The following is a 27,467-nucleotide window of genomic DNA, read 5'->3' as shown; positions in this document are numbered from 1 at the left end:
GGGATGGAAGGTAAAATGCTTGGAATCAAGATACAAACGCTCTAAATGTACAAGTTGCCTGAGGAAAGCTGTGATGTGGTCATTAGTCTGCACCTGAAAGATGGTATTAGAAGGATCCAACATAGTAAGGTGAGAACGTGATAACAAAGCAGAAATCTAAAAGAGTCTTGACCCATGATAAATCCTCTAAAAATCTCCTCGTGAACTCTATGTCCAAAGATGGCTACGGCCTGCATGACAGGGACAGAAAGGGGCACACGTGCCCCTGTAAATCCCCTCACCTTTTTCCATGAATGCTTTCCTATTAGCTCCCCGGCTGCAAGCTCAAACCCTGAGGCATGCTGGATCCGATCAGTTGCCAAGTCCTACAGATGCCATCCCTAACATTTCTTGCATGATCCCTCCTTCCCATTCCCACAGTCACAATCTGAGCCCAGATCCTCACTCTCTCCATCTGGTCTACTGCGATCCCTTCCCGACTCTCTCCCTACCTCAAGTGCTTCCCATTCTATTCCACTCAAATAACCGCTGGCAGATTAATTTCCTTAACACACAGCTCTGACCAATCTACCTCCATGCTAAAAATCTGCTCACAGACCTTCCACAAAATGGATTTTGCCATCAATTTTTTTGCCATCTTAACGCCCACATGTTCTGTCCTCCTGCCCTCTCTGCTAATTAAATGTGTCCACTTCCTCACCTCACAAAAACCCTTCTTTTTGCTTTCTCGACAACCTTGCTTTCCTGCTTCTCTCTCACCCTAGCACCGCCTCTCAGTGTCTCATCCTGCTTTTCCTACAGCCTCCATTTGTGGATATACAACCTTTAAGGTTCAGTGACGTGATCGCACAGAAAACCTGCTGGTGGTTGCTGGAGGTGGGGTTGGGCTGGGGGTGGGCAAAATGGGTGGAGGAGGTAAAAAAGTTCAAACTTCCAGTTTTAAAATAAATAAGTCAAAAATAAAAGAAGTTAGTCGGGGATGTCAAGGACAGGATAAAGACTATAGTTAATAATACTACTTTGCATATTTGAAAGTTGCTAAGAGAGGATCTTAAAAGTTCTCATCACAAGAAAAAGAATGTTTAACTATGTGTGCTGACAGCTGTTAACTAGACTTACTGTGGTGATCGTTCTGCAATAGATACATATATTGAATCATTATATTGTGCACCTGAAACTAATAGAATGTTATATGTCAATTACACCGTCGTTTAAAAAAAAGAAAGTGAAAGTCTATCTCCTCTAAGAAAAAAAATTGTTCCTGATTCTCTTTCTATGCTCTGCTATCCGGTTTTCTCTGATAAGCATTTCCAGAAAGTATAGTGTTTGCATCTGTGTTACACACTGTAGGTAAACGGGTCTGTCTTTGCAGTCTTCTGGGGGTACTTATCATTGCCTCTCTCAAATCACTGCTACCTGTGAATTTCCCTCATCATCTTCCCTCCAACTGGACTGTGGAACTGGAAGAGTAGGAGCCCAGTGAACATCTGTTGACCTGAGTTTATTAAAGTAAACTCTCTGACTTCATCACTTTCCTGAAGAACTTTCTAAGAAAACTCTAGAGCCCAAGAAAATTACAATTTTTATTTAGTCAGTAAACTTTCTAACAGATGAAAGACTTCAAATTGCTTAATTCCAAAAATGCCCCAAAAGAAATTTTTAAAGTGTCTTTTAAAAAAAGCAAAAACAGGGGAGCCTGGGGTGGCTCAGTGGGTTAAAGCCTCTGCATTCGGCTCAGGTCATGATCCCAGGGTTCTGGGATCGAGCCCCACATCGGGCTCTCTGCTCAGCAGGGAGCCTGCTTCCCCCTCTCTCTCTGCCTGCCTCTCTGCCTGCCTGTGATCTCTGTCAAATAAATAAATAAAATCTTAAAAAAAAAAAAAGCAAAAACAGTACCAGTTACACTTTAATTCTTTAAATTCTAATATTTGCCCTGTCACCTGGTCGTAGGTTGACACTAGAATCTACAGTTAGGCCACTGTGGTTTCATTAAAAAAGAAAAACCAGTAAGATCTAATACTAATACTTAAGGATAGTGATGACATCAAATCCTGGGTGAGAACCTACAAAACAAGACACTGAACATGACCAGGAGGTCCTTGCCTAGTAGACTTACAAACCGGACGGGCAGACAAGGGAAGACAGAGGCCGAAATGTGCCGAAGACGGCGGGAAAACAACAACAACCCTGAACCTCATTTTCTTCTTTAAAGTTGAGACCTAAGAGTCTGAAGCAGCTGCTCCTGATTGCCAATCACTGCAAAGGGACACACATGTTTTCGAGGGGCTCGGAAGATACTGGTTGTTCAGTGTGACACTGAATTTAAAGATAAGCGTGCACAGCGAAGGGCCACTCTGGATCTTTCAAGATAGAGTAACAGGCTCCAGCAATGGCAAAGCATTTCGGCGGGGATTAATGGGTCTGGAAAAGGAGACGTGAAAGCTTCTCTTTTGTTCTCAGTAGCCCAGGCTGGTTTCAGACCTGCCAGTAAGATCTGTGAGAGGAAATCATTTTTGGTTTTGTGCCAACTTCTAATTCAATACCTTGGCAGCATTTGAAGTGGATAAGAGCTGTAAACTCATATCTGCCTCAGGTGACAAGTAAGAGAAGAAGCACACAATGTAAAAATGATGAGAGCTTACTCCCCAAAAGCAACCTCAAATGCAGCTTTCTAAAAAAGGTAGTTACTTCAAGGTACATGAAGCCTGAAAATATCTTGCTAAGAAAACTGGAAGATTTGATTAATGGAACTTGTTCAGAAACCTGTTCTTTAACTGATATTTTTGATAGTGTTTGTGAAAAAATAATTCCACGTTATCTATTACAACAAACTAATAACCAAATTTATCAGATCTGGATAACTAGAAATACAGGTGAACAGTTTTTGCAGACATACAATATTTACTTCTGGTTCATAGTTTACTGTGGCCAAGATGGGCCCCAGTGCAAACTGGGCTATTGGCTGCATTAAGTGACATGAGGGACTATCAAGGATTGATCAGTGCTCACTGAACAACTCCCATATTCCAAGTACCTACACTGCGTTGGAGGAGACACAAAGGCAGGACTTACACCCGCTGCCCTAAAGGAGTTTTTTTTAACATAGTTGAAACAAAAAATACAAATAATGAAACACCAGAGGACAACATGAAACAATACACTACAAATCTTCTAATTGTGAGACACAGATAACAGGAGCTGTGGAATTTTAAGATCTTCTGTGTCTGTGAGAACCATTTTACAAAGGAGATGAACTTCATCCGGACCCTACTAAATAGTTTTGGATAGGCATGCTTGAGAAGGCATTTCCAGAAGACAGAGGAATCAACAAGGGCATGGAAGTAAAACTGACGGTGGCACGAGCCAGAAGAAAAAGGACAAGCTGATTAGACCACAGGTTCATACTGATAAGACATGAAGATGGAAATCGGATAGGTACGTAGAACCAGCAAGGTTTAATACCACTTTGCACATCTTTGTTATTTATTATGGATCTTCCTCAACTTACAATAGGGTTATATCCTGATAAACCTATCATAAATGGAAAGTATGGTAAGTCAAGTTGCACTTAATAGCCTCAAACTACTGAACCTCATGCTTAGCCTCCCCTACCTTAAATGTGCTCAGAACATTTGCATGAGCATATAGTTGGATAAAATCATCTAGCACAAAGCCTCTTTTTAATAAAATGGTGAATATAATTTATTATACATTGTACTGGAAGTAAAAAAAAACAAAATGGTTTATGGGTACAGAATGGTCATAAGGTTGGGTTGGTTGTTTACCTCGTGATTGCATGGAGGGGCTGTGGCTCATTGCTACTAACCAGCCTCATGAAAGCATATTGTGCCGCCCATCATCAGCCAGGGAAAAGATCAAAATTCAAAGTACAGTTTCTACTAAATGTTTATTACTCTCATACTATCATGAAGTAGAAAAATGGTATGTGGAATCATTGTAAGTTGCAGACCATCTATATGTGTATATTAAACTAACTGAATTGCTGTGGTAGGTAACAGAGAGCCCCGGGCAGGTGACTGAGATTACAAATCAAGGCTGTTTTTATTTATTTATTTATTTATTTGACAGACAGAGATCACAAGTAGGCAGAGAGGCAGGCAGAGAGAGAGGAGGAAGCTGGCTCCCTGCCGAGCAGAGAGCCCGATGTGGGACTCGATCCCAGGATGCTGGGATCATGACCTGAGCCGAAGGCAGAGGCTTTAACTCACTGAGCCACCCAGGTGTCCCCAAAGCTGTTCATCTAAGGAGAGAATATAGCACATAAATAGGCAGTAAGAAGAATCCTCTCTCATGACTAAAATGTGTTTTCTTAAAAGGATTGGCCCAGGATGTGGTCTAAGGTTCATTTCCAACTGGTTGACATATTTTCATCATCGACAAACTGAAGATTTTGGTCAATTTCCTTGATGATTTATCCACAACAATATTTCAATGTCTAGATGCCTGATGTGGTTTCAGAGGACAGAAATGACTACAATTTCTTGAGCAATTCCTGTAAGCACTTTGCTAATAATAGTAATAATGTTGGATTTATCGAGTGCTATGAAATAAAATAAACACTTCATGTATTTCTAATTTAATTCTCACAACAGTCCTCTGTTGCTAAGATTAACCCAATTTTACAGTTGAGAAACCCAAATTTATAGTAGGGAAGTAACTTGTCCAAAGTCAGGAAGCCAGCAAGGATCCAAACTCAATTCTGCCTGACTCCAAACCCCAATGACTAAACTTTATACCTGAATTTATTTTTTCCCAAGAAGCATCACCGAAAAGAAAATTCATCAGAAGGAATGAATGCATGATACTTGCAGAGACAATTATGTGAGTGTGAGAGCATCAATAGTGGAATCAGTGCATCTTTTTGGCAATGTAACCATGTGAATTTCCTATACTTTAAGTTCAATGAGATTTATTACTCATGAAACTACCATATGAGAAAGTTCAACACTTGTCCTAGACACTTGGAATCCGTGTGATTTGGGCAAGTTACTTAACCTCTCTAAGGCCCATGTGTTCATCTGTAAAATACGGATAACGATAGGCACTTCACAGGATTGTTCAGAAAATTAAATATTGTCACACAAAAACTTAGCATAGGGTTTATTACTGAAAAGTGGTAAGTTAATGTTTGCAACTTTTATTATTATTATTCAAGAAAAAATATTCCCGCTTCTTAGACCTACTATGTAGCAGAAATCATTACAAAGTTACGAGTTCAATAAGGGTCCCTTCACCCTATTATTCTATCACCAAACTCCTACCTTTCCTTTAATATTTAGCCCTAAAATCATCACAACTCCCAGGCCAAGCAGCTGTTCCCATAATCTCAAGTGTGTGTATGTGATTTTCAGTCATTTCACTTAGCATTTTACACAATTTTACACATTGTGTTCTGCCTCCTTCATTAGAAAGGCAGTCCCCTGGGGAGAGGGACTCATTTCCTTATTCTAAATACCCGCCGCCTAGCACAGTGCCTGGCACTGTAAAATGCAGCACATACATTTCTATCTCTATGGGACACAGAAATTATTAAGAGTTTCCAAAAACCCCAAATTTACTCCAAGAAAAGCCCTGGAAATATGGAGTGCAACAAACACTATTCTAAGATGAACTAAAAACTTCCCCCATTAGGTCATATGAATAAGACATCTCATCTTCCCAGGAAAATGAAATTTTCTCATGCTAAATGAGTAAAAAGTATAAATCAATGGGTTTATTATAAGAAAGGTGATAAGAAAGAGTTAAAAGCCTAATGATGTCACCATGGATGGGCTTCTTGACAAGTAAAAGAAATTTATATCACGTATAATCAAATTTGGAAAAAGTCCACATAACATGTTCTTTTCTCTTTTGGTTTTAGGTATAATAAATCCTGTCTCTTAACAAGCTCTTTATTTAAAAAAAAAAAAAAATGAAGATTCTATCTTATATCCATGGCGCCTACTGCCTTTCTTACCCATAAAGGGAATTTGGATTTTTTTTTTCTTATTCCATTAACCCAGTAAGTACTTCCTCTAACCCAGCACTTGAATGCTTTTGATCAGAGATCTCAACCCAAGTGATCCTCCTCACAATCCTCTGAAAAAGGAGGGCCCAGCATCATGATTCCCCATCCCATCAGGAAACCAAGGCTCCCAGCAGCATTGCATGAATGGAGCACCACCTGTGCCAGGCCTCACCCTGAGTCTGGAACTCTTTCCACTATCTTCATGGCACTCAGCTTGAATTCAAAATGGCAGCTCACCCAGAGAATACATTATTACTGTACTCTCTGGCGGTAGAAGGAATAAATCAGTAATTACATGAATCTGTAATGCTTATACTTTCAGACATTCTTGACCTCCACTCAGTGACGGTGAGCCCAACCTTCACGCCCTCCCACTCCCCACCGTCGCCACCATCCTTGCCCTCCCCAGCCATGAACTTACTTAGCCATCCCACGCTGGGAGTGCGCCGCACTCGGGGGTCATCATCCAAGGTGCGGGTTGCTAGGCAGGGCACTGAGTTCTCAAGCGGGCTGCGGGCTTTAGTGTCAGAAGCAGAAGACAGGAGGAGGAGGACACATGAGCAGCCACAGCAAGGATGAGGATGGAAGCATTAATTTAGAAGAAAAAATACTAAAGCAAATCACACAAGCGAGTTAAAGAACAGTGACATATTACATCAACACAAACACCCCCTCCCAAGACCCTTAGATGGAACAAATCCCAACACAGAATGAAAAGGCTTTGAAAAAAGTACATTCAACCATTATAGTTCCCCAAGTACCAGGGAATGATCTGCCCTGCAGTTCTAACGGACAACACATGGACTGTATCCAGAAGAAAGATCTACATAACGAACACTAATCTTAAGACGTAAGATCAAGACCGTTAATAATTTTGCACCATGCAAGCACACACAGAGGGAAGCTACACACAGTTTTATAAAGCACAGGGGGCAGGGGGTGATGTTAGTAAGGTCTTTCTTATGATCTACCCTACAGACCCTTCCACGGATCTTGTACAGGAATGCAGAAAGCAACAGTTCATACTTCTACTTCTGAAATATTTTCCTTGGTGAATATCGAACTGGTTTTCAATTTCCGTTGCCTCTGTTTTTCAGTCCTTCAGAAATATGAGACTGGGATATAGATAAATCAACACCTTAATATGAACCAATTCAGAAATGCATGTTAGTCCTCAATTTCTGGTGTCCTTTAATACTTATTTTACTATAATTTTAATATTCAGTGCACCCATGCCAAATCTTAGACCAAATCAAAAACAGATTAATGATGCAAGCTAAATGCATAGTATGGTTCCTCTAGATGTTTTTCATCAACTGGAGAGCATCACGAACTTCTGCCTCAAGATAATTTCATTTGGGCTTCATGTCATCTATTCTGCTGTTCTCATCAAATACCTCAGTCCAAGGCTACTAAGAAATAGGCAGCATAATTGTCCTTCAAGGAACAGTGAGATAGGAAATATCTAACCATCAGACTACATCCAATTTGATTTAAGAGAGTTTTAATATGACAGTCAGTAAATAATCAAGGCAACAAAGCATATCCAACCAAAAGCAAAGATTAGATAATAAATTCACACAATTCTGCAAATAACAGAGCTTATAAAGAGTCTTTAAGGCTATTGGTGACTTGGGAGGTCAAGTTTTGAATGGACTCATTTACAAATTAATGTAAGTTTATGGCCAAATTTGGGCATTCTGCACATTATAAAATCTAGAAACATTTTTGTCAATTTATCTGTCTGTGTTAAAAGCTGTAAATAAAGCCAGGACTTGCGAGCAGGCCATCTGTGCCAGCACCTGTTTGAGGCAAATCTGATGTCTTCTCTTTGCAATCTGAATTTTTAATTGTTTCCCATAACTGAACTTCTTTGCAAGTTTTTATTGCACTAAGAAAAATGAAAAAAAGGGAAATGAATCAGTTGAGATTATTCCAAAATTGCTTTTGTCAAGAAGGAGGCAATTAGAAACACATAATATCATGCTGACCAAGTCTCACCTCCTATTCCTTTTGACAACTGAGTCACCTGCTTCAAGAGCCAGTATTCCAGCCAACTTAGCTAAAGGAAATGAGAGGTGGGGGACAACTCCAGCCATTTATCTAGGCCTGAGTGAGGACTGACTGAAATTTCAGGTCAAAGAAAACTGACGGGGGTTGCGAGTGCAAAGTAAGCCCACAAGAACATTCACATCCTTCAGCTATTGAGCAGAGTGAAGCTACCCAACTTTCAACGCTGATACCAGGGCTTGCCCCGCAAGTGAGTGCAAGAGGAAGGCAGCTGGTCTGAAACTCAGGTGCTGATAACTAACTTCCCCAACAGCTCCTCTCTCCTCAACTGCTCCCAAGATGTCAGTGTGTTGTCTGTGGGGAGCTAAAGCTGGAAACTCCTTTTTGCATACACGTAGCCTCCACTGGCACTGAGCAGCACCATCAAGGGGCAGTGGAAGAGCCTGGCATATAGCAGCAAAGAACCTGGCTCCAAAGACAGGCATGAAAAATGAAACTGCCCATAGAGACTTGGCACCTGTGTTTTAGCAAAGCTGATTGGAGCCATCTGGCTGCTTACTCTCATGAAAACTGGGAGGCTCACAGCATCCATTACTTATGTTGGCAAATTCCAACATTTTGATTTGTTGGACCCTCCGTGTACTTCTGTGCAGGAAGAGATACAAACTCTGTAACCCTTTCATGTTGCATTCTTTTCTCTTCCAAATTTACTTCAAAGATAGAATTTTGAAAAGTCGTTCCCAAAGCTGGAGCGGAACTTTCTATAATTATACCATGGTAATGACATATTATGTACGCCTTTTCCAGATAATGGTTTCATTGTACCTCTTCTATACTTAAGCTTCAAAATAAACAACTTAGCTTTGCTATTATCTTACATGTTCTCTTCTAAATCATTTTTGCTTGACTCCAGGCATAAACAAGGTAGAAATTGGCTTATATTATTGTGACTTGATGAGGAAAGATCGAAAGATCTATAGCTCTAAAGATTTCAGAGTAATGGTTTCCAATATCTACACTGTAGAAAAAGGTGTGGTGGTGAGAATTTTTTTAATGATTCATGTTACCCTTGAGATCAACTTGTCCAAAACCATCAATCCTAATCAGTTCAAGTGAGGATATCCCTACTTAAATCAGGCAAATTAAAAAAAATAAATAAAAATTAAAAAACCTCTTCAGCAAAATGCGTTTTTAGCAATCCCATTAAGAAAACAATAAATTTTACTCATGTTAAAGTTATAGCACTCTCTTAGGATTGCAATGTTCTATGTTCAAATAGTCATCCTGAAACTAATATTACACCGTATGTTAACTAACTGGAATTTGAATAAATTTTTTTTTTAAAAAGGAGTCATTGAGCATGTATTATGCGTTCCACAATTACTTAATCAAAAAGTTTAACCCAAGAATATAGCTGCATTTCACCTGTGTACACATGAAATGTTGCCTAGAAATCTCCATTTAGAGAGCCAATAAAGACATCCAACTATCACATTTGGAGCGTATTCCTGCCTAGACATAGACTGACTTCTAGATCCCTTCAACATCCCATTATTACACAAAAAGACCTGGGCTCAGCTGATGTGTGGGAAATAAATTATGGTTAAGGACGCTCATTGCCCTTTGTAGTTTAATCAGCACATTGTTATTAAACACGCTAGGTTCCTCCATATTTTTAAGCTTGGGAAAATTATATTACATTTCTGAGCTCAGGCTTTTCCTATGCAAATAGAAATAATGATATATACATTAGACTTGATCTTAGCCAAAAGGCCAAGAAGCAATGATGATATATACATTAGAAACATCATGGAGGACAACGCCTGGTGCATAATGAGTGTTCGATTAACAGGAGATATTATTGTCGCTGCTGCCACTACTGTCACTGATGGAATGGAATGACGTTTCCTTTGCTCAGCATCCTGAAGGGTGTTGGGAAACAGCAAAGACAGAAATGCTGGCCTAATTTCATTCAACTTTAAATTCAAAATGTGATTTTTAAGCTCTCAGGTTCATCAACCTGAACAGACCTTTTGACCTTCGTTATTTGTGCCGAAACTAGGCTTGAGTAGATGTAGCTTATTAGTTATTCTTGGCGGACATTCATTTAATTCCCTCTTCCTTCTTTTGGGAAGACGAGGTACCGAGTTCACGGTGCTCACATCTCCTCATCCCCTTCCCTCCTTTTTCACATTTTCCTGTCTTTCCCTTTCCTCTTCTGTCTTTTATAAAGAAGAGGACAGAACGTGGTCCCAGATCTACACCTCCTCTCCTATCTGCTCTTAGAGAAAGATGCGGCTGGGGGAAACAAGACTTCGCAAAGGCGTCTCTATCAAGGATCTCTGAGAAGACAACTACCCAGTGGTGGCAGCAGCAAGTCAGCTAAAGGCCCTTTGAGTACACCGCTTTTCCGTATGTGGTAGGGTATGACACAGACAATCATTCCATTCCTTTACTCCATCAGAGACCCTGGCTGTGGACCAGCAACTAATAAAATTCAAAAATATGTTTATTTCATGGTAACATCCTGTTATACACATATTATTTATTAATAGCTAACAACTGTCCTTGCTCAGACATATTGCTCAATCTTCATACGCTAGTTGCAAAGATTAGAAAGCCCACAAGTGACACCTCATTATGTATTATTTGGCATCTCTAAAATTGATAATGAAAGCAATACTGCTTTAAAAATAAAACTCCAAGAATGTTTTCATTTATGGAGTAGTAGGAGAAAAAAAAATGAGGCACAAAAAATAACAGAGTACAAAATAATGGTGGTGAATTGAGTCTGTCCTCGGTTTTAAATGTAAAAGGCATTAAATCTGCTCCTTTAAGTAAGTATTTCTGACTAGCCATTCCTTACAGTGGTATCTCACATGATGGGTCTTAAGAACTTTTCACAAAAAGATCTCATCTACTCCTCGTTATATGAAACAGATAAGACACTACTACCTTTATTTACAGATTTAAAGAATAAGGCCCAAAGATATTATGTAAATTGCTCAAAATAGCACTACTAGTAAGCATTCGTCCAGGACTAGTATGAAGCCTTCAGAAAAGATGGCTCATGTCTCCAAGAAGAAGATTATAAAGTAGGACTTTAATGTCAAAAATGAAATACTCACTTGTATTACATCTCTTAAGCCTGACTCTTCATTGCCATAAACAGCAGAACAGACTAACGAACACTTGGGTGGAAAAGACTCCTGGAAAAAAATGTGTTATTGTTTATTTAAAGATCTGAACACTATAAATGTGGAAGACCAGTCACTTGCCTAGGGAAGAGAAAAGAAATGAGTGGTATCTGATAGATGAATTAGAAATACTACTATTATTAAGTTACTCTTATGAAGGTATATTGAGGTACTTTTCTAGAAACTTTCCATGGGTTGGTTCGTTTAAAGTGAGGCTGAGAAGAGCTTGATCGTTCACTGGGTTCTGGCCAGGACATTCATCTGTGCTGTGCAAATGAACGCAGAATTAGAGCCCTGAACAAAACAGATGGATATGTGCTGTTGGATTTGGGAGAGAGCTGGTTGTATGCAGAAAAGCACCTGGGGAGAGGACTCTCATTTTAAGGTGATGTGAGCCTGAGAAACAAAATGTTGACTGACCTGTCCCAGACCTGGAGAAACATGACGGCCTGCTTCAGAGGAACAGAACCTCTGAGGGAAGTTCAAGAAATGCCTGTCTTACCCATTGATTCAGGGACCAGGTCTGAATTCAAGGGTACAGGGAGAGGGGAGCTACGAAGTAGAACAACCCAACCAGAAACAATTGGGATAAACCAGAATCCAAAACCCAGACAAAAAGCGAAGAATTTCTAAAGGGACCGAGAAAGCTGCCAAACCTGGCGGAGGTCCGGGCCAGATCTTCTGCGTGCCAGTATCTAGGCAGCTTGATCTAACAGCCAAACCAAATAGCTTGAATACGCCTAATCTCAAATCAGATCCAAAGTAACAAGAGCCTAGCTAATCCCACTTACATTTCAATGGGGCCGAGAATTACTGTTAACAAAAAAAAAAAATTGATTTCTTTCCATTGTCTGTTCTTTGTTGCTAACCACAGTCTCTAGAACTGTAGGTAACAGCACTAGAGGACACTTTTTAAACATCTAAAGGTGCTGTGTGCTTCTGTCAGAAGAAGCAGTGTGAGAGCGAGCGAGGAAGCAGCAGCAGCCTGGTAAGCAACAGTGAAGAGAGGAGTCCAGGGAGAAAGTTAAGTGATGGCACCAAGGGGTGGGAGCAGGCAGATCATAGTTCTCACATCGGACGGGAAAAAAAAAAGAAGTGGCAAACTGAAGATAAAATGCAGAGGCTCAATGAGGAACAAGCCCTGGATCTCTCTCGATATCAAGGCCACGGCGCAGACAGCAAAAACCATGGAAGCAGCAGTGTGAAGCGCCAGGGCCAGCCGCCCTAGTCCTGGAGCTGCCACCTTGTCCTACCCCTCACCTACCTGCTGGAGCAGCTTTAGCAAGTCTTGGATTCTCAGTGTGGTTTAGGGTTTCCCTGACAGTCATTTAGCAAAGAGTAAAATGAATGAGGGAGAAAGACTCTTTGTAAGGGACTGGGATAGGAAAGAGCTTCCTTCTCTCTTACATCCCATTTGGGATTAGCCATCAATACCAAAGGGCAGAGGAGATAACTCCGCACCATATCCATGAGTCTCTTCCCAAATAATAAGCTACAGAGCAAATATCATTCCAGAAACCACTCTTACTCAATATGAGATTTTTTTTTCCCTTAATTGTACTTTGTGGAGTAATTGTTTGATTACTATGTGCCAGTCACCACTTTAAACATTTTACATATATTATCTCATTTAATTTTCATTATCTCTGTTTTACAGACAGGGAACTATGTACTAAAATACCTTTCTAACTTTTTATTAAAAAAAAAAAAACTAAAGAAAAATGGGGTCATGAAATTGGACTGGGAAAAAAATGAAATTCACAGTCTAGGTTTAATTGGATAACCAAAGTCACTTTAGGAAAGGGCATGTGCATTTACAGACAATGGAGGGTAAGGAACAGGTTTCTATGATAGTCTAGGGGTAAAAAAAAAATGAAGATGCTGGGGGCGGGGGAAGGGGAGGGAGAACAGGGACAAACTGATAATGGCATTGACCAAATTTCCACAAAGGTGGTACAAGCTGAATACCCAAATTAAGGTACCTAGTTGGTCTTGATCCTTAAGTCAGGTCTCATTCATCTCTTATAAGCTTAGACACCACATTTCAAAAGTACCCATTTAAATGGTAAGTGATATTTTTTAAAAAACCAGATCATTCTACAAGCCATGATTCTTTAAGACAGTGATCAGGTAACCTTGTCATAAACATCACACTAAATATTTTGAATACATACCAATTAAGTATAAACTTTATTTTTACTTTCTAATAAAGAGCAAATGAAACACATCTTACTTGATTTTCAAATACTACCAAGGAATGTTCCTAGGCTTACTGGTTATTCTTTCATAGTAAACTATAATAATATAGATTTTCTAAGTATCTCAAACCAAATTATTAAGTAGAGCTATATGAAATTGCTGACAGTCAACTTTATTTTACCTACAAAATGGCAATTTCATATGGCTCAAGCTAAAGTAATAGTAAGAAAAAGAGTGGGTGAAGGGAAATCTAACACCAGAGGAAATGAAAACCTAACACTAACCCCACAGAAATACCTCAATCAATATATTATGAAATTACAGCACTTGCCTAAAATTTAGTACCTGGAAGACATGTCCATCAGAACTCACAGATGTCTCAGACAAGTAGTAATTTCACAATATTTAACACCTTGGAAGCTAGCCTGATTCTTTCCTGATTTATTACAAATAAAAACATTTTCCAGTTCTTTTTGAAAACACTAAATTATCTTAAACACAAAGCTACATTGGGACCCTAAAAAATAAGAGTTAATCTTTAGCTATGGAGAGACAGTAGTGGGCTGTTAGTGGGTGTACTGCTAAATGTTTGAGAAAACCAGCTCTTCAGGGAAAAAGCATGTGTGTGTGCACATGTATGCTCACGTGCACTTCTGTGTGTAGTAATTTTTATTGATATAAAGGACAGGCAGCACATGTACAAGTAATAATAATATATATAATACTCTATTGTAAATTATATATAGTCAGTCATTTATATACTCATATGTAAATTACATATATTCTTTATTAGTTTTTACCAAACTCTTTTAGCAATAGCCAACTTATGATTGCAACTGGCAACCAAACACAGTTGCAACTCAATATCCTTGTTGAACATCCATTATCATATATGTTAACAAGTAGGACAAAAGTGAAACAATGAAGACATATGTCAGACTTCACTCATTCCTCAGTGATGTGGGTGACTCCTTTGCTAAACCTGGATAATAGTTTTTGAATACCGGGCCAAGCATTTACAGGATTCTTTGTGTTCTTTGCATTTTAAAAGCTGTTTTGGACTGAATGTTTGTATCCTCCCAATATTCCTATGTTGAAATCCTAACTCTCCCATCCAATGTGATAGTAGGTGGTGGGGCTTTTGGGGGGAACTTAGGTCATGAGGACAGAGCCTTCATGAATGCGAAAGGAGAGAAGAGAAAGAGGATAGATTTCCCTCTGCCATGTGAAGATACAACAAAAAGACATCCATCTACGAGCCAGGAAGAGGGCCCTCATCAAGAACCAAATCTGTGGCACCTGGATCTTGGACTTCCCTTGTGACTCCAGAACCATGAGAAATAAATGCCTGTTGTTTAAGCCACCCAGTCTGTGGTAATTTGTTAAGAGCTCAAGCTGACTAGGCAATGGCCATAGACACTACACACTTAAATTTAATCTGCACTATTAACATTTTCTCCATCACTTTGTAAAGCCTATAGACAAGTAACAAAACAATAAATCAGGTCCTGATTTGAATTTGATGATTTCTATAGAGTAATTGCTACCACCAGGTCTTACATCAAGTCACCAAAATGAAGTCACTGATCACAGAGTTGGGAAGGAGGTGACTAACTGAACACCATTTTGTAGTATTTCCACCATACAAACACAATAAATGTTAACAACACAAAGAGTGTAAACTCCAGTACCGTGCAATAAAATAAATAGGAAATGATGAATTTTGAGAAATTACCTTTGTTTTTAATATCATTATTTAATGGTATGTGTACATAATTTAACTTTTAATGGTAGCTGTGTTTAAACAACTGGTTTACAAAATTCCTGATTGGCTGTTGTGAGTAGACAGAACTAGCTCCAGCATACCACTCGGAAATGAAAAAAATTTCAATTCTAAAGTATCTCCATAAATTTTAGCTATTAATTGCACTGTAGCTATCATAACTAAAGCAAACAACATCGATTTTCTCACCTACAATAGAAGACTGAAGTAACTAAGTTCATCTAGTTTTTACATGGGGTTACAGTATTAGAATCTAGCTCCAACATCAATAGATATAAGATTCTCATTTATTAAAACAGTAGCCACAGCTACATAGTTCTTTGTTTTAGAAATTTATTCTAATGACATTTCATAGTTGTTAAAGATAATCCAATTAAACCCTAACATATAAAAATAACTGTACAAACTTTCAAGTTAAAAAAAAGCACTTTTAGAAAGCCTAAAATTTGCCATCTGATAATTTATAATAATACACCTTAGAGGTACATGGAAGTCATTACTATAGAATCTCTCAATGTCAAATCTTGCCTCTGGATATTTAAAAAGAGTTAGGTAACACAAAGGCCAATCATAACATGTTTAAATAGGCTAATCATATTCCACGCGTCAGGGTGTAAGCTGATCAGCTGAAGAGCTGGAAAGGAAGAACTGATTGTGCTCCCTATTTGCTTTCCGCCCAGCGTATATAACATTTCACAAGTGAAAAGTGAATGACAAAGGCAATTTCAACTTCGCTCTGAAGTACAAAGACCTGATAGGATAAAAGATTGGATGAATGATGGATGATATCAACTTATCAGTTGTATTCCACATCCCAATACTTTCTCCTAAAACACAAAATACTGGCCTCAAGATCCATTTGTTTTTAATTTCTACTCTGTCTCCACTTCATGAAAAGGGAGCTCAGACCAGACTGGTGGAAGGCACCCTCATTCTGCCATATTCATTCCACTTCTCTTTGCAAATATAGCAATACTTGAAAACAATGCACTTTCTTGCTTCTTTAATGGTAAGTACCAACTTCAGGATTAAAAAAAAAAAATTAATCTCCAAATCATGGAATTTCATTTAAATGAAGAAGAGGATAAGAAAAAAAATATGTGAAAGACAAGACTTTTACTTTAGTTGCCATAATTTTAAAAACAGGGCCCCTTTTAAAATGAAATATTTGTGACATCAGTTATAACCCACTGTTCATCCCATAACATTTCCAGCCATTAAGCTCTTCAAAAATATAATTGAAAAAAGAAAGAAAGAAGCAAAAGACATACACAAAAAATAAAACATTTCCAGTCAGCAGCAATATGGCAGGTCATGATAGCAACTATAGTAGGAATAGTCTAGATTAGATTCTTCTTTTTGTGACTGTTTTTTATAAAGAGAGCACTTGTGATTTAAGTACTTATTTATAACTTGTTTTGCTTTTTAAAAAATTTATGGTAGCAGTTAAATCAATGTATAAGTCATTCAATAAAACCGAACCTTTCATTTGGTTCTACTTAATGACTAGACACTCATTAAGAAAGTACAATAATAGAATGGTTCAAAAATACACCAGAGAAAGTTTGCTAACAGTAAGCTCTCTTCCAGCCAACCATTAGTTTTAATATTAAGTCAGAAAACTCAATTTCCAGAAATGGACTGGCTAAGTTAGAATTCGGTTTATACAATTCATTTAGTCCACATTTCCCATGGCAAAATACTTTACCCTATTCTGAAAGTACAGATGAAGACAATGAATTAGATGCTCCCTTATCTACTCATTTCTCTTAGTACTAAAAAAGATCAAGGTGGGATGAGAGAGACCTGGTTCTACCAGCCCGATGTTTAGCAACACTTTCCGTATGCTTTTATCTTCCATACTTCCTGGAAATAAACTTCTCCCCTTCTCAGATTAGACACAACCATGAAATGTATTTGAAACAAAGACAATGATACAAAAGATAGATACTTTATAGAAAACTCTGCTGAATGCAACAGAGTATAAATACACACAGAACCTTTCCTATTACTATACAATGGGGTAGTATCCCACCTTGAATAATTATTCTCACATCTAACCATCATTATCATATAACAGAAGAGCATATGATCCTTTCTCTTTTTTTTTTTGTAGGCCTAGACTTTATTAAGTAATAAATGTAATATTGAGCCTTACTTGGATAAATAATGATCTATAGAGTAGACACCATCTCACATACCTAGCAAACCCTTTATGATACTAGAATTCAGAGCATTTATCATATCTCAATCTATCCTCCTAATTCTGACACACCTGCAAGTCAAAAGCATGTTCCTTGATATACTCAAAAATCTCTGAGTTTGATGGCTCATCTGAAATATTTGGTTGTTTGACCACAGTGGTAGTACCAGACCATCTCAATCAGACTAGACATATACGGGAGCCAGCAAGGCATCTTGACATCTGCAGCCTTAGCAACTGCTGAAATCTTTCCAACAGGACCGCAGACCTGCCCAGCTGGATAAAAGTCTCATTAGGAAATGGCCGTGGCATATGAACTTGAGGAAAGAAAATGGAGAGGGGTAGAAAGGACAAATGACGCTAGATGGAGTAAAGGTGAGAGAGAAAGGTAGGAGAACCTGGCAGCTGTTTGGCCCTGCATTACCATTATCAGGGTTGGTAAACATCCGACTTGCACTGGAGACTGTCTTCCCAATGTCAGCCAGGGATCGAAGGTTCGATTTCTTGGTTTGATGCCGGTGCCTCCGGAGCAAAGTGTAGGTCACCTTATCCTTAAGGTCAGGTTTCAATAGGCCTGTCTCAATCTGATGGTCAACAATCATCTCTGATACAAAAACAAAGCAAAACAAAAACAAAAAGCAAAAGTCAGTCACAAGATCACAAAGTTAAACTTTTTACCCCAACTTTACGGATATCATCCTCAAACTTACGATCAACACAGTATTTCCCAAATTTCCAACTTCCATCTTTGTATGGGGGTAAAGATACAGGACACAGAGATTCTGGTGTTAATGAGAAAGTTATAAATACTCCACTACGAATTTTATGTTTGGAGAGGAAGAATCATCTTGTCCTTTTTTTCAGTCGCAGCTAATAGTGAATTCACATTAATCACATTCTTCAATGAGTAACACAGTAAGTCAGTAATTTACATTTTCTCAATTAAGCAAAAAAAGATTAAAAAATTTCATGTACTCTATCATAGCAAGTGTGCCAGAAATATAAAGGATAGAAGAAAAACTTGAAAAGAATATGCAAAATTTAATGTAGTGGCAATACTGATTTTTTAGATCTAGTTTCCCAAATTCTTCTGTAATGATGTATTTTCCTTAAAACAAAACAAAGGAAGAGAAAAGAATACTGTTCCCCATATCAGGTTATTTGAACACCAATTAATCCAATGAAAGACTAAACCATAAAACTATGCCTTCATCTTTTCTAAAAAGGGAGGCTGTTCTTGTTTGGATCCAACAAAAGCCTTTTCAATATATTCCATTAATCATTTTAAAAATAAACTTCACCAGAATTTAATATAAAATTTTAGTCTTACCACAAAAAAGTTATAATTTCTATTCGTTCTTGTTTTTAGAACGGCTTTAATTGGAAAAGATAACCGTGTTTCATAGAAATTGCTCCATGGGTGGCTCTGCCGAAGGGCACGTTTTGCTCTAAAAGAAGAAATCCCCTTTCTCACAAGTCGGCATGTCGACAGGACGGCAGAAGTGCAGCCTGGCGCATCCTCCTCTAATGTCACACGACAGGTCGACATTTCCTCTGTCCGGAACAGGGTTCTGGCTGAATCATCACAGAACCCACACGAGATATGCAGTGACAGGACATTACCTCACCACTGTACGCAGGTGGCATGGAGCTCTCATCCCTGGCACAGAACCAGAGCAGTGAGCAGATCCCACGCCTACCTTTTCAGGTACGTGAGTGCATCTAGCACACCTCAACACGCTCTTCCTGGCAAAGTTCCCAGTATACAGCAGTGGAGATGAGAGGGGCACCTGGGTGGCTCTGACTCTCGATTTCAGCTCAGGTCATGATCTCAGGGTCCTGGGACCAAGCCCCGTGTCCGGCTCCGTGCTCAGCGTGGCGCCTGCTTGAGATTCTTTCCCTCTCCCGCTGCCCTCCCTGCTCTACACTCATGCTCTCTCTCTCTCAAATAAATAAATCTTTTTTTTTTTTAAAGTGGAGATAAGAACAAAAGCTTCTCTTATAAAGTCTGATGAAAAAAGTGATGGGAGCAGGCAGGGTAACAACATCTCCTAAGAGAAGTTAGAGATGCTCCGGGGGCTCCGCTGGGGCAGACCTGTATCTCGCGGAAGCCCATCTTAACAGGAAGCCACCACTCAGTGGGTTAAGCCGCTGCCTTCGGCTCAGGTCATGATCTCAGGGTCCTGGGATCGAGTCCCGCATCGGGCTCTCTGCTCGGCAGGGAGCCTGCTTCCCTCTCTCTCTCTCTGCCTGCCTCTCTGCCTACTTGTGATCTCTCTCTGTCGGATAAATAAATAAAATCTTTAAAAAAAAAAAAAAAAAAACAGGAAGCCACCAAAGAACTGGTCTGCAGCCTACAGCTAGACACGGACGACGTCCATGGTATACAATCAGCTACTTGGCAGCCGAGCAGAGGCTGAATCCAGGATTTCCCGTCACACGTCGTACACAGAGGCCATAAGTGTCACCTAACACTGGGCCACTTGGTGGGAAGCTTGGTCAAGGCAGGGAGTTTCTCCCATAGGAATGTTTTGGTTTGAGAGTGGCCTTTAGCTCTGAGTATGTTTATGTTTAACTGCACAAACCCTTCTCAGTGAAACTTTCAGAACTGATCCTCTAATTACAGTTAACCCTCTGCTCCACAGTAAAATAATTAGGTGCCGCTCCTCTCCTTTCCCTTGAAGTCTTGTTCAGTGTGGAAGATCCATTTTACAGAAGAGCCATAAAAATAAACAAACAGCCCCAGCATATCTGCGGCACAAGTTATCAAGCTCCTGCTCTAATTCCAGGGTTGTGGATTAAAGTGCTCCTTATCTAGCCTTCCTGGTAGGGCCTCCCACTATGCTTGCCTTCCCTTGTAATCTCAAACCTACCCGTGCATAGGCACAGCCGGCCCTCTGTTACTAATGCTTGGAAATCACCAGTTAGAACAGGTTAAGACATCTGTGTGGCTCATGCCCTTCATTAAGTTTCCATAAAACGGCCCACATTACAGCGATCTTTTTAAGCACAAACTATAAAACCTTTCAAGCAAAGTGGGAGCAGTAACATTTCACAGTTACACTGAAATTAAGCCTTCAGTGTTCAAAATCCCACAAACACTACCAATTGTGAGAGAACGTGCCAACTGTACATGAGAGCAGAGCCGAAAGAAACCTTAGGAAACACCAAGTTTGCAACCTCTTGTGCAGATGGGAAGAGAGAGGGTGAGAAAGGCACAACCCCCCAAGTAGAACCCCATTTTCTGACTCACAGTTTACATCTTTTTCCATATCACAAAGTGTTTTTCTTTATTGAAAAAAGCTCTAGACTAAAAAAAAAAAAAAATTTGATATATCCAGAGATTCTACAAGCCAACAAAATGGTGTTCATGCAACAAAAAAATGGCCCAAAGTGACAAATATTTTGGAAATACAAGACCCAAGAAAGATTAAACTTCAGGACTAACAAAGGCAATATAAAAAATTTATATAAATATCACCAATTATGAGATTTTATAAGTCTATCAAAGTAGCAAAAGGAAAACAAGCAATCCACAGTGATGTGAAGGGGGGGTGTCATAGGGAACCGCATATGACAATGGCAGTAATAACTAGCATAACGTTTCTTGAGGGCCACTTGGCAAATCACATAAACAAAACTCTTTAGTATGTTCAAACTCTCTGGATATTTCACCATTAGAAATCTACACTAAAAAAATATGCAACTTCACCAAAGTATAACAAAATGTTCACTTCTATTCTATTTTTTTATTAACATATAGTGTGTTATTTGCCCCAGGGGTACAGGTCTGTGAACCATCAGACTCACACATTTCACAGCACTCACCATAGCACACACCCTCCCCAATGTCCATAACCCAGCCACCCTCTCCCTACCTCCTTACCCCCCAGCAACCCTCAGTTTGTTTTGTGAGATTAAGAGTCTCTTACGGTATTCTTTAAAACAAAAACTTGAAGACAACTTAAACGCCCAATAGTAAATATTTTGCAGATATCAAAATGATGTGTACATTTGTATTTAATCACATGGAAAGAAATTCATCTTAAGTTTTTAAATTAAAAAGGTCAAATTAAAGTGTTATAGTATGATTCCATTTATAAAATAAATTTCATATGTGTAAACAGTGATGTACAGAAAAACTGCCAGAATGTAGCTGTGAATGATGGTATTTTGATTTTTGTATGTTCTATTTTTCTGGATTATTTAAAAATGAACATGTATTAGTTTTGTGATAAAAAATACGTTGCCATTTTGAAAATATAGAAGGTGTTAAAAGCAAGAAACAACATGACTAACACATCTGCCAGCATGCACAGTTAAGGAATACCTTTAAATATAAAAATGAGAACTCCAAAAATAGAGCTACATTTTCCCAATCCATTTCCCATCATAATAAAATACCTGAAATGGCCTATTACTTTTTTAACTTAGGAGGGCAGGAAAATTCGCATGTACTTGTCTTCTTATGTGAATGACACTCTTTAATTGTAGGGTTATAATGATGATAGTAATAATCAAGCTATTAAAATAATCCATGAAAATGTTGTTTTATCCTTTAATCGCTTTAAAAACAAATTTTTTTAGTAGCATTCAAAAGGGGTTCTTCGTGAAGAAAACAAGGAGATGTCCTGAGGAGAGTCAGAATGAGGCTGTATGTAAGGACGAGCGGCACACCTGCTTCAACAGTCACGTGGGGACAGCTCTGCACCTGCTGAGGGAGGCTGCCTCTCAGGCCCTGAGAAGGAGTAGCAGGTGTAATGTAATGCAAGAGAAAAACCATGCTACTGTTTGTTTGTATAATCATCACACCCACTATTATTTCTTTTTCTTCTCTTTTGCGGAGGTAAAAATGGGATGGAGGGGAGATGCACCTTAGAGATTCTCAACTCCAAATTATCAGCATGATGCCGAACAAAACAACCGCTTCAGCCTCTGCTAGAAAAGGATTTTTTTAATAACCAAATAAATAATGACAATAATTATTTTTTCTATCATTTAAAATGAAATTAGGGTTTTTTCCTCCAGGTGTTTTAACCCTCTACAAGGCTTTGATTCTTTGAGGATTATTAAATATTTTTTTCAGACAATTACACTCTTTCAAACACGTTCTCTCCACTCCTGCAAGTCTGATCCCTCCCTCCCTCCCTTCCTTCCTTCTGCTTCTAATGTGTGTTATTTGCCTCTGAATTGTTTTTCTGTATTATCAGCTCCAGAATGAGAGCGATGGTACTTCAAAGGGACCTGGTGGTATCTGATTTTCAAATATAATGCCAATTTTTAAAAGTAAAGAGACGGTGGTTAGAGAAAAAGTCCACAACTGGTAACACAAAGCAGTGGAAAGTGAAAGCAACAACTTAACAGGTTTAACGAACCTTTCTTAAACCTAGTGACCAAAACCTCTTTCTTTGGCCATTGGCTAACAAGGTTCCCGTACAATGTGGGATTCTCTCTTCTAGTGCATGGAAAGGATCAGTCAATTGCTGATGAGCAGAAGCTCCTTCAGATGGCTCTTGCTGGTACTAAAGACCCAAAAGGCAGTTGTACAGAAAAGCCCAAGTCCTACTTTCTTAATATTGGGACCTTTCTAGTGACCCTTAAACCACAATACATATTCTCTCCTGAGACTGCCTACATGTTGCCCACTCACAAGTTTAATTTCCATTTTACCCAGCATTCACAAGTACCGACTTATTTCTTCAACTTGTCTAACTTCAGACATCTCTGGTCCAGATTAGTTCTTAAAGTCTAAACACACACAAATTGCAATTCTCACTCAAAAAACTGGATGGATTTCTGCTAACCATGATATTTTTTTGAGTAACAATCTCCCCTGAAGTAAAATAAATCACTCAGAAAACCATCCCTTCTGTCTGCTTCTGTCTTTGTAGATGGGCTCATCTTCCCTGGGCACAAGAATATGTCCAAATATCCATTTTCAGCCTCACTTGCCTTGTCAAATATGAAAAACTCTACATAGAGATTATTTCCTACATTATCTTCTAACTATGTGGATGCAGTTTCTACACTTACCCCATTTACAAAGTGACAGATTTGCAAACCTATTTCCAGGGCCTAGAACAACGTCTGGCACATTGCAGAAGCTCTTGCACCACTGCTGAATCCGCGTATGAACTAATTAATTCTCTCCACCGAGTTTCTTCCCATTAGCCCTTCTCTCTTCTGCACTTGTACCTTAAGTAGCTCAGGTTCATGAAAAGTGTGGGACTTCTTTGCAAATGGAACTAACGAGCTCTCTGAACAAGAATCCGATGCATATACATCAGAAAGATATATGCCTCGTTTGACAACGAATCTTTTCCTCCAATACAAATGCCATCGCTTTCTCACTGTCTATAAAACACACACACACACACACACACACACACACAACACACACGAACATCATAGACAAGCCTTTTTGGCTACATATATTCAAAGAAATTTTGTAGTAAGTCTGAAATCACACAAGAATTTTACACTGGCCACTTTCTATGGGGCCACAATCCACAACCTGTTCCCCATAATCCCAAAGGAGGCATCCTGCAGATGAAAGTGTAGTCATCCATATAAGTCCAGTGGTCATCTAGCTAATAAATTTTCCTAGGAATGTCAAACAGAGCCTCTGCACTTCTTTTTGAGAAAAACCTGATCTTCACACCTGGATCTGAAGGGTAATAAGGCCGTTTGGGCCAGGCTTTTGTCAGAAAATGAAAGCAATGACTATTGTTTGGGAGATAGTAACGTATGCCCCAGATGCTCAATGTGGCGAGTTACACTAATTGCAAATGGGACCAATGCAGCCCTGTACCATGAGGTTCGGGGACTCGGTGGTGGTTATATAACTGATACTCAGCACCAATGTGACATGACTGAGTCACCAACCCATAAGGTTCTGCTGGCTCCTTGCCCCACACAACCTTTCTTCCATACAGTTGAAGTATTCTAACTTCCACCTACAAAAGCAGCCCCAACCCAGCAATTAGACAATTTCCCTTTTTAAATAGGATGGAAGCCTTATATTACAGATGATAAAACTGAGGCCCAGAGAAGCTCAGTGCAATGTCCGAGGTCGGAATCCTCGAGATCTAGTCTTCAGACCCCCATTCAATGTAACCAAGGATGGGGGAAGAAGCCTCTACTCAAAATATTAACCTTATCCTAATAAGTGTAGGAGGCGAATGCAAATCTGGACACATATATTATGATTCCCAATAAAAATAACACGAGAAATTAAAAGCAAGAGAGAGAAGACCGAGAAACAAAAACTGGATGGAAACATGTCAAAATGTTAACAATGGCTACAAAGGTATGATGGGTGATTTTTTTCATGTTCTTCTCAATATTTGTCTGTATTTTCCAAATCTTCTGCAATAACCCTTACTTGTCTTATAATATAAAAAAGAGCAAAAATAAGTGTCATAGGATATGCAACTCTGCTTACACGAGAAGCCATCGGCATGAATGGAGAGAGTTCAACTACCATAGACAGGTAAAGCTAAAAAAAAAAATAAAAGAAAATGATAAAACCTTAAAACACCATACTTACCCACCAGCTGTGGGAGAGAAGACGCCTCTCTGTCAAGCATGATGGACCCTTTCTCCATACACGTCCTCAGCTCAAACAAGCTGTGCAGGGACAGCGTGGCCACATGGGGTTTGCTCCACCTTTCCCCGCCCTGTTCCACCTTTTCTTCAAACTTGATCCACCTGGGAACATGGGATTAATGAACAGCAATTAAAAGTACTCCAACCTCCTCTCGAAATAGCTACATCAACCCCTCCATCTCCACCCCCACCAGCAAGCACTTCCAAAACGCCTCCTTTTGTGGAGTCCTAAAAGCTTATTATAACACTAATTGCATCACCTTCATAAATACACCAAATAGAGTCACTAGACTCTCCTTCCCCTGGTATTAGAGAGAAAGAAAATAAACCAAGAGGATCCGAAGCATCCTTGGTTTTGTATCTGTCTGTATGTAACCATGAAATCCCGAAGATGATTATTTTGCTAAATTTTTTAAGATAACATGGGAAAAATGGGCATTTCAAAATTCTCCATGAAACCCCACACTGTGTCAAAATAACCACCATTGTGAGAATTCTGTCGTGACTTCACAAGACAAGTTTGTGTAAGTTGAAATATCAGTTACGAACCAATATTTATCTTAATTATTTGAAAAACATGGTGTATGACGTGGTCAGATTAATGTAAAATTCCCCTTTAACGCTTGAAGAGGTCCAGCATGTGCGGCTATGTCTTACTCTCTACTTCCCAGCTGACACATGTTCCCTTCTCAGAGATTCTAATGGAATCTTTACCCTTCAAGTCTGGCTCCACATGTGTTTAAACATACACAAGTTCAATGAACAACACATCTATCCGATAACAGATCTCCTATTAATCTTAGCAATGGAACAAATAGCCCACTTTCATAGTTTTTTTCTTTCTAAGATTCCTAGATGTTTTGATAACTTTGCAATATAGAGCATTTTTTAAAAAGTTTAATGGAAATGAAAACAAAACACATTTGACAGTCTTTATAGCTCACTTGTTGCAGATACTTTCTACACCGCTCAAGGAAAACATGAATGCATCATCATTTTGCTATTCTTATGACCCAAAGAAAAATGCTTCTTTCTCCCCCTTTGAACCATCTGAGAGATACTGAAAAAGATGCAGAGGGGGTTAAAAAATTGTTTTCCTACGTTCTTCACCCAAAGGTTTAATGATTTAAAAATGTTTTCCTAGAAAAAGCTAAACGCTCACCTAGCTCACTAAAGATGAGAACAAAGGGCAGGGATCAGAGGAAGCGCTACATAAGGTATTATTTATAGACTGTTCACTGCCCACAGAGGAGACAAAAAAAAAAAAAAATTAATAGAACCAAGAGTGAAAAGAGATCAAGAGATCAGCCATAGAGTCAAAGAAAATTCAGAATTTTAATGACGCTCAATACTCTTGTGACTGAGAAGTATTTAGCCATATCCAAAGCCTCTGTCCGCACTCCTCACAGGAAGCTTCTTCTAGCCAGGGCACTCCCACATGTCAATGATCACCTTATCTCCAAACTCACCCTCAACTCCCAGACCCTCTTCCTTTCCTCTGTATCTCCCTAAAAGGTAAACAATGGAGATTTTTACATATTCTCCTCACAAGTTAAAAAGCCCACATCAAAAAAAAAAAAAAAAAAAAAAAGCCCACATCACCACCAAAGTTGTAAAACTTCAGAACTGGACCTTGTTTCTTTCTATAAAAGTAGAAACATCCCAAAAGAAATAAAAAGACCCTTAATATTCATATGACTGCGTGTGTAATTAAATTAGTAGTTCTTCACTTTGGTTGTTATTAGTCCCCCAGAAATAGAAAGGGGGGGGAAATGACAATTTTACATCATACTCTTATGGAATTCTATGGGTTTGCCAAAAAAGATAAAAAGTAACTGGAGTTATTTCAAGAGTAATCATTTTACAGCGTTGATTTCACTGATTAACTTCAGGTATATCATCTTTTCAAGCTTGCTCACACAATCTTAAACCATGTTTGCTGATAACTGTTACATAAATTATAATCACTTTTTTCTTTTAAAGAATTTTGGAGAGGGGGTTTGGGGGATGGGTGAAATGGTGATGGGGATTAAGGTGGGCACTTGTGATGAGCACCAGCTGTTGTAGGAAGTGTTGAATCACTATATTGCACACCTGAAACTAATACAACACTCTATGTTGACTAACTAGAATTAAAATAAAAGCTTAAAGTAAAATAAAATAAATTTGAAGAGTATTTTTATTGAAGTAAGTAATTGACATAAAATAACCTACTAATTTCAGATATACATCATAGTGAATCATATTTATACTTGATGTTATAATTTATTACTCAACATAAGACTCTGGTATATGAAAATATTCTATAGTACATAAAACCATGTCAGGATTACATATAAGGATGTTATCTATAAAGAGTCTAATGACTCCTTGTTTTTATTCCCGAGAGAATTCTTAATAGCTGAGGGATAGAATCTTAGGTCATAGGATTCAAGCCCA

The 27,467-nt window shown here is 38.8% G+C and overlaps 1 protein-coding gene across 2 annotated transcripts in view; it reads right to left on the bottom strand.

Annotated features, from left to right (window-relative positions):
• SLC4A4 (solute carrier family 4 member 4) overlaps positions 1 to 27,467 on the bottom strand; it is a 346,042-nt gene that overhangs the window by 173,371 nt on the left and 145,204 nt on the right. For both annotated transcript variants that reach the window (XM_080796031.1, XM_080796032.1), the window contains exons 5-6: positions 24,970 to 25,130; positions 17,845 to 18,024 (exon numbers count right to left, since the gene is read on the bottom strand). In XM_080796031.1, coding sequence (XP_080652157.1) covers positions 17,845 to 18,024; positions 24,970 to 25,130 — 341 coding nt within the window. The remainder of the gene's footprint in view (positions 1 to 17,844; positions 18,025 to 24,969; positions 25,131 to 27,467) is intronic.

This window comes from Martes martes (assembly GCF_963455335.1).
Source record: "Martes martes genome assembly, chromosome: 2".
NCBI lineage: Eukaryota > Metazoa > Chordata > Mammalia > Carnivora > Mustelidae > Martes > Martes martes.
Note: the sequence above shows the minus strand (reverse complement) of the source record. Positions and strands in the feature narration are given on the sequence as shown.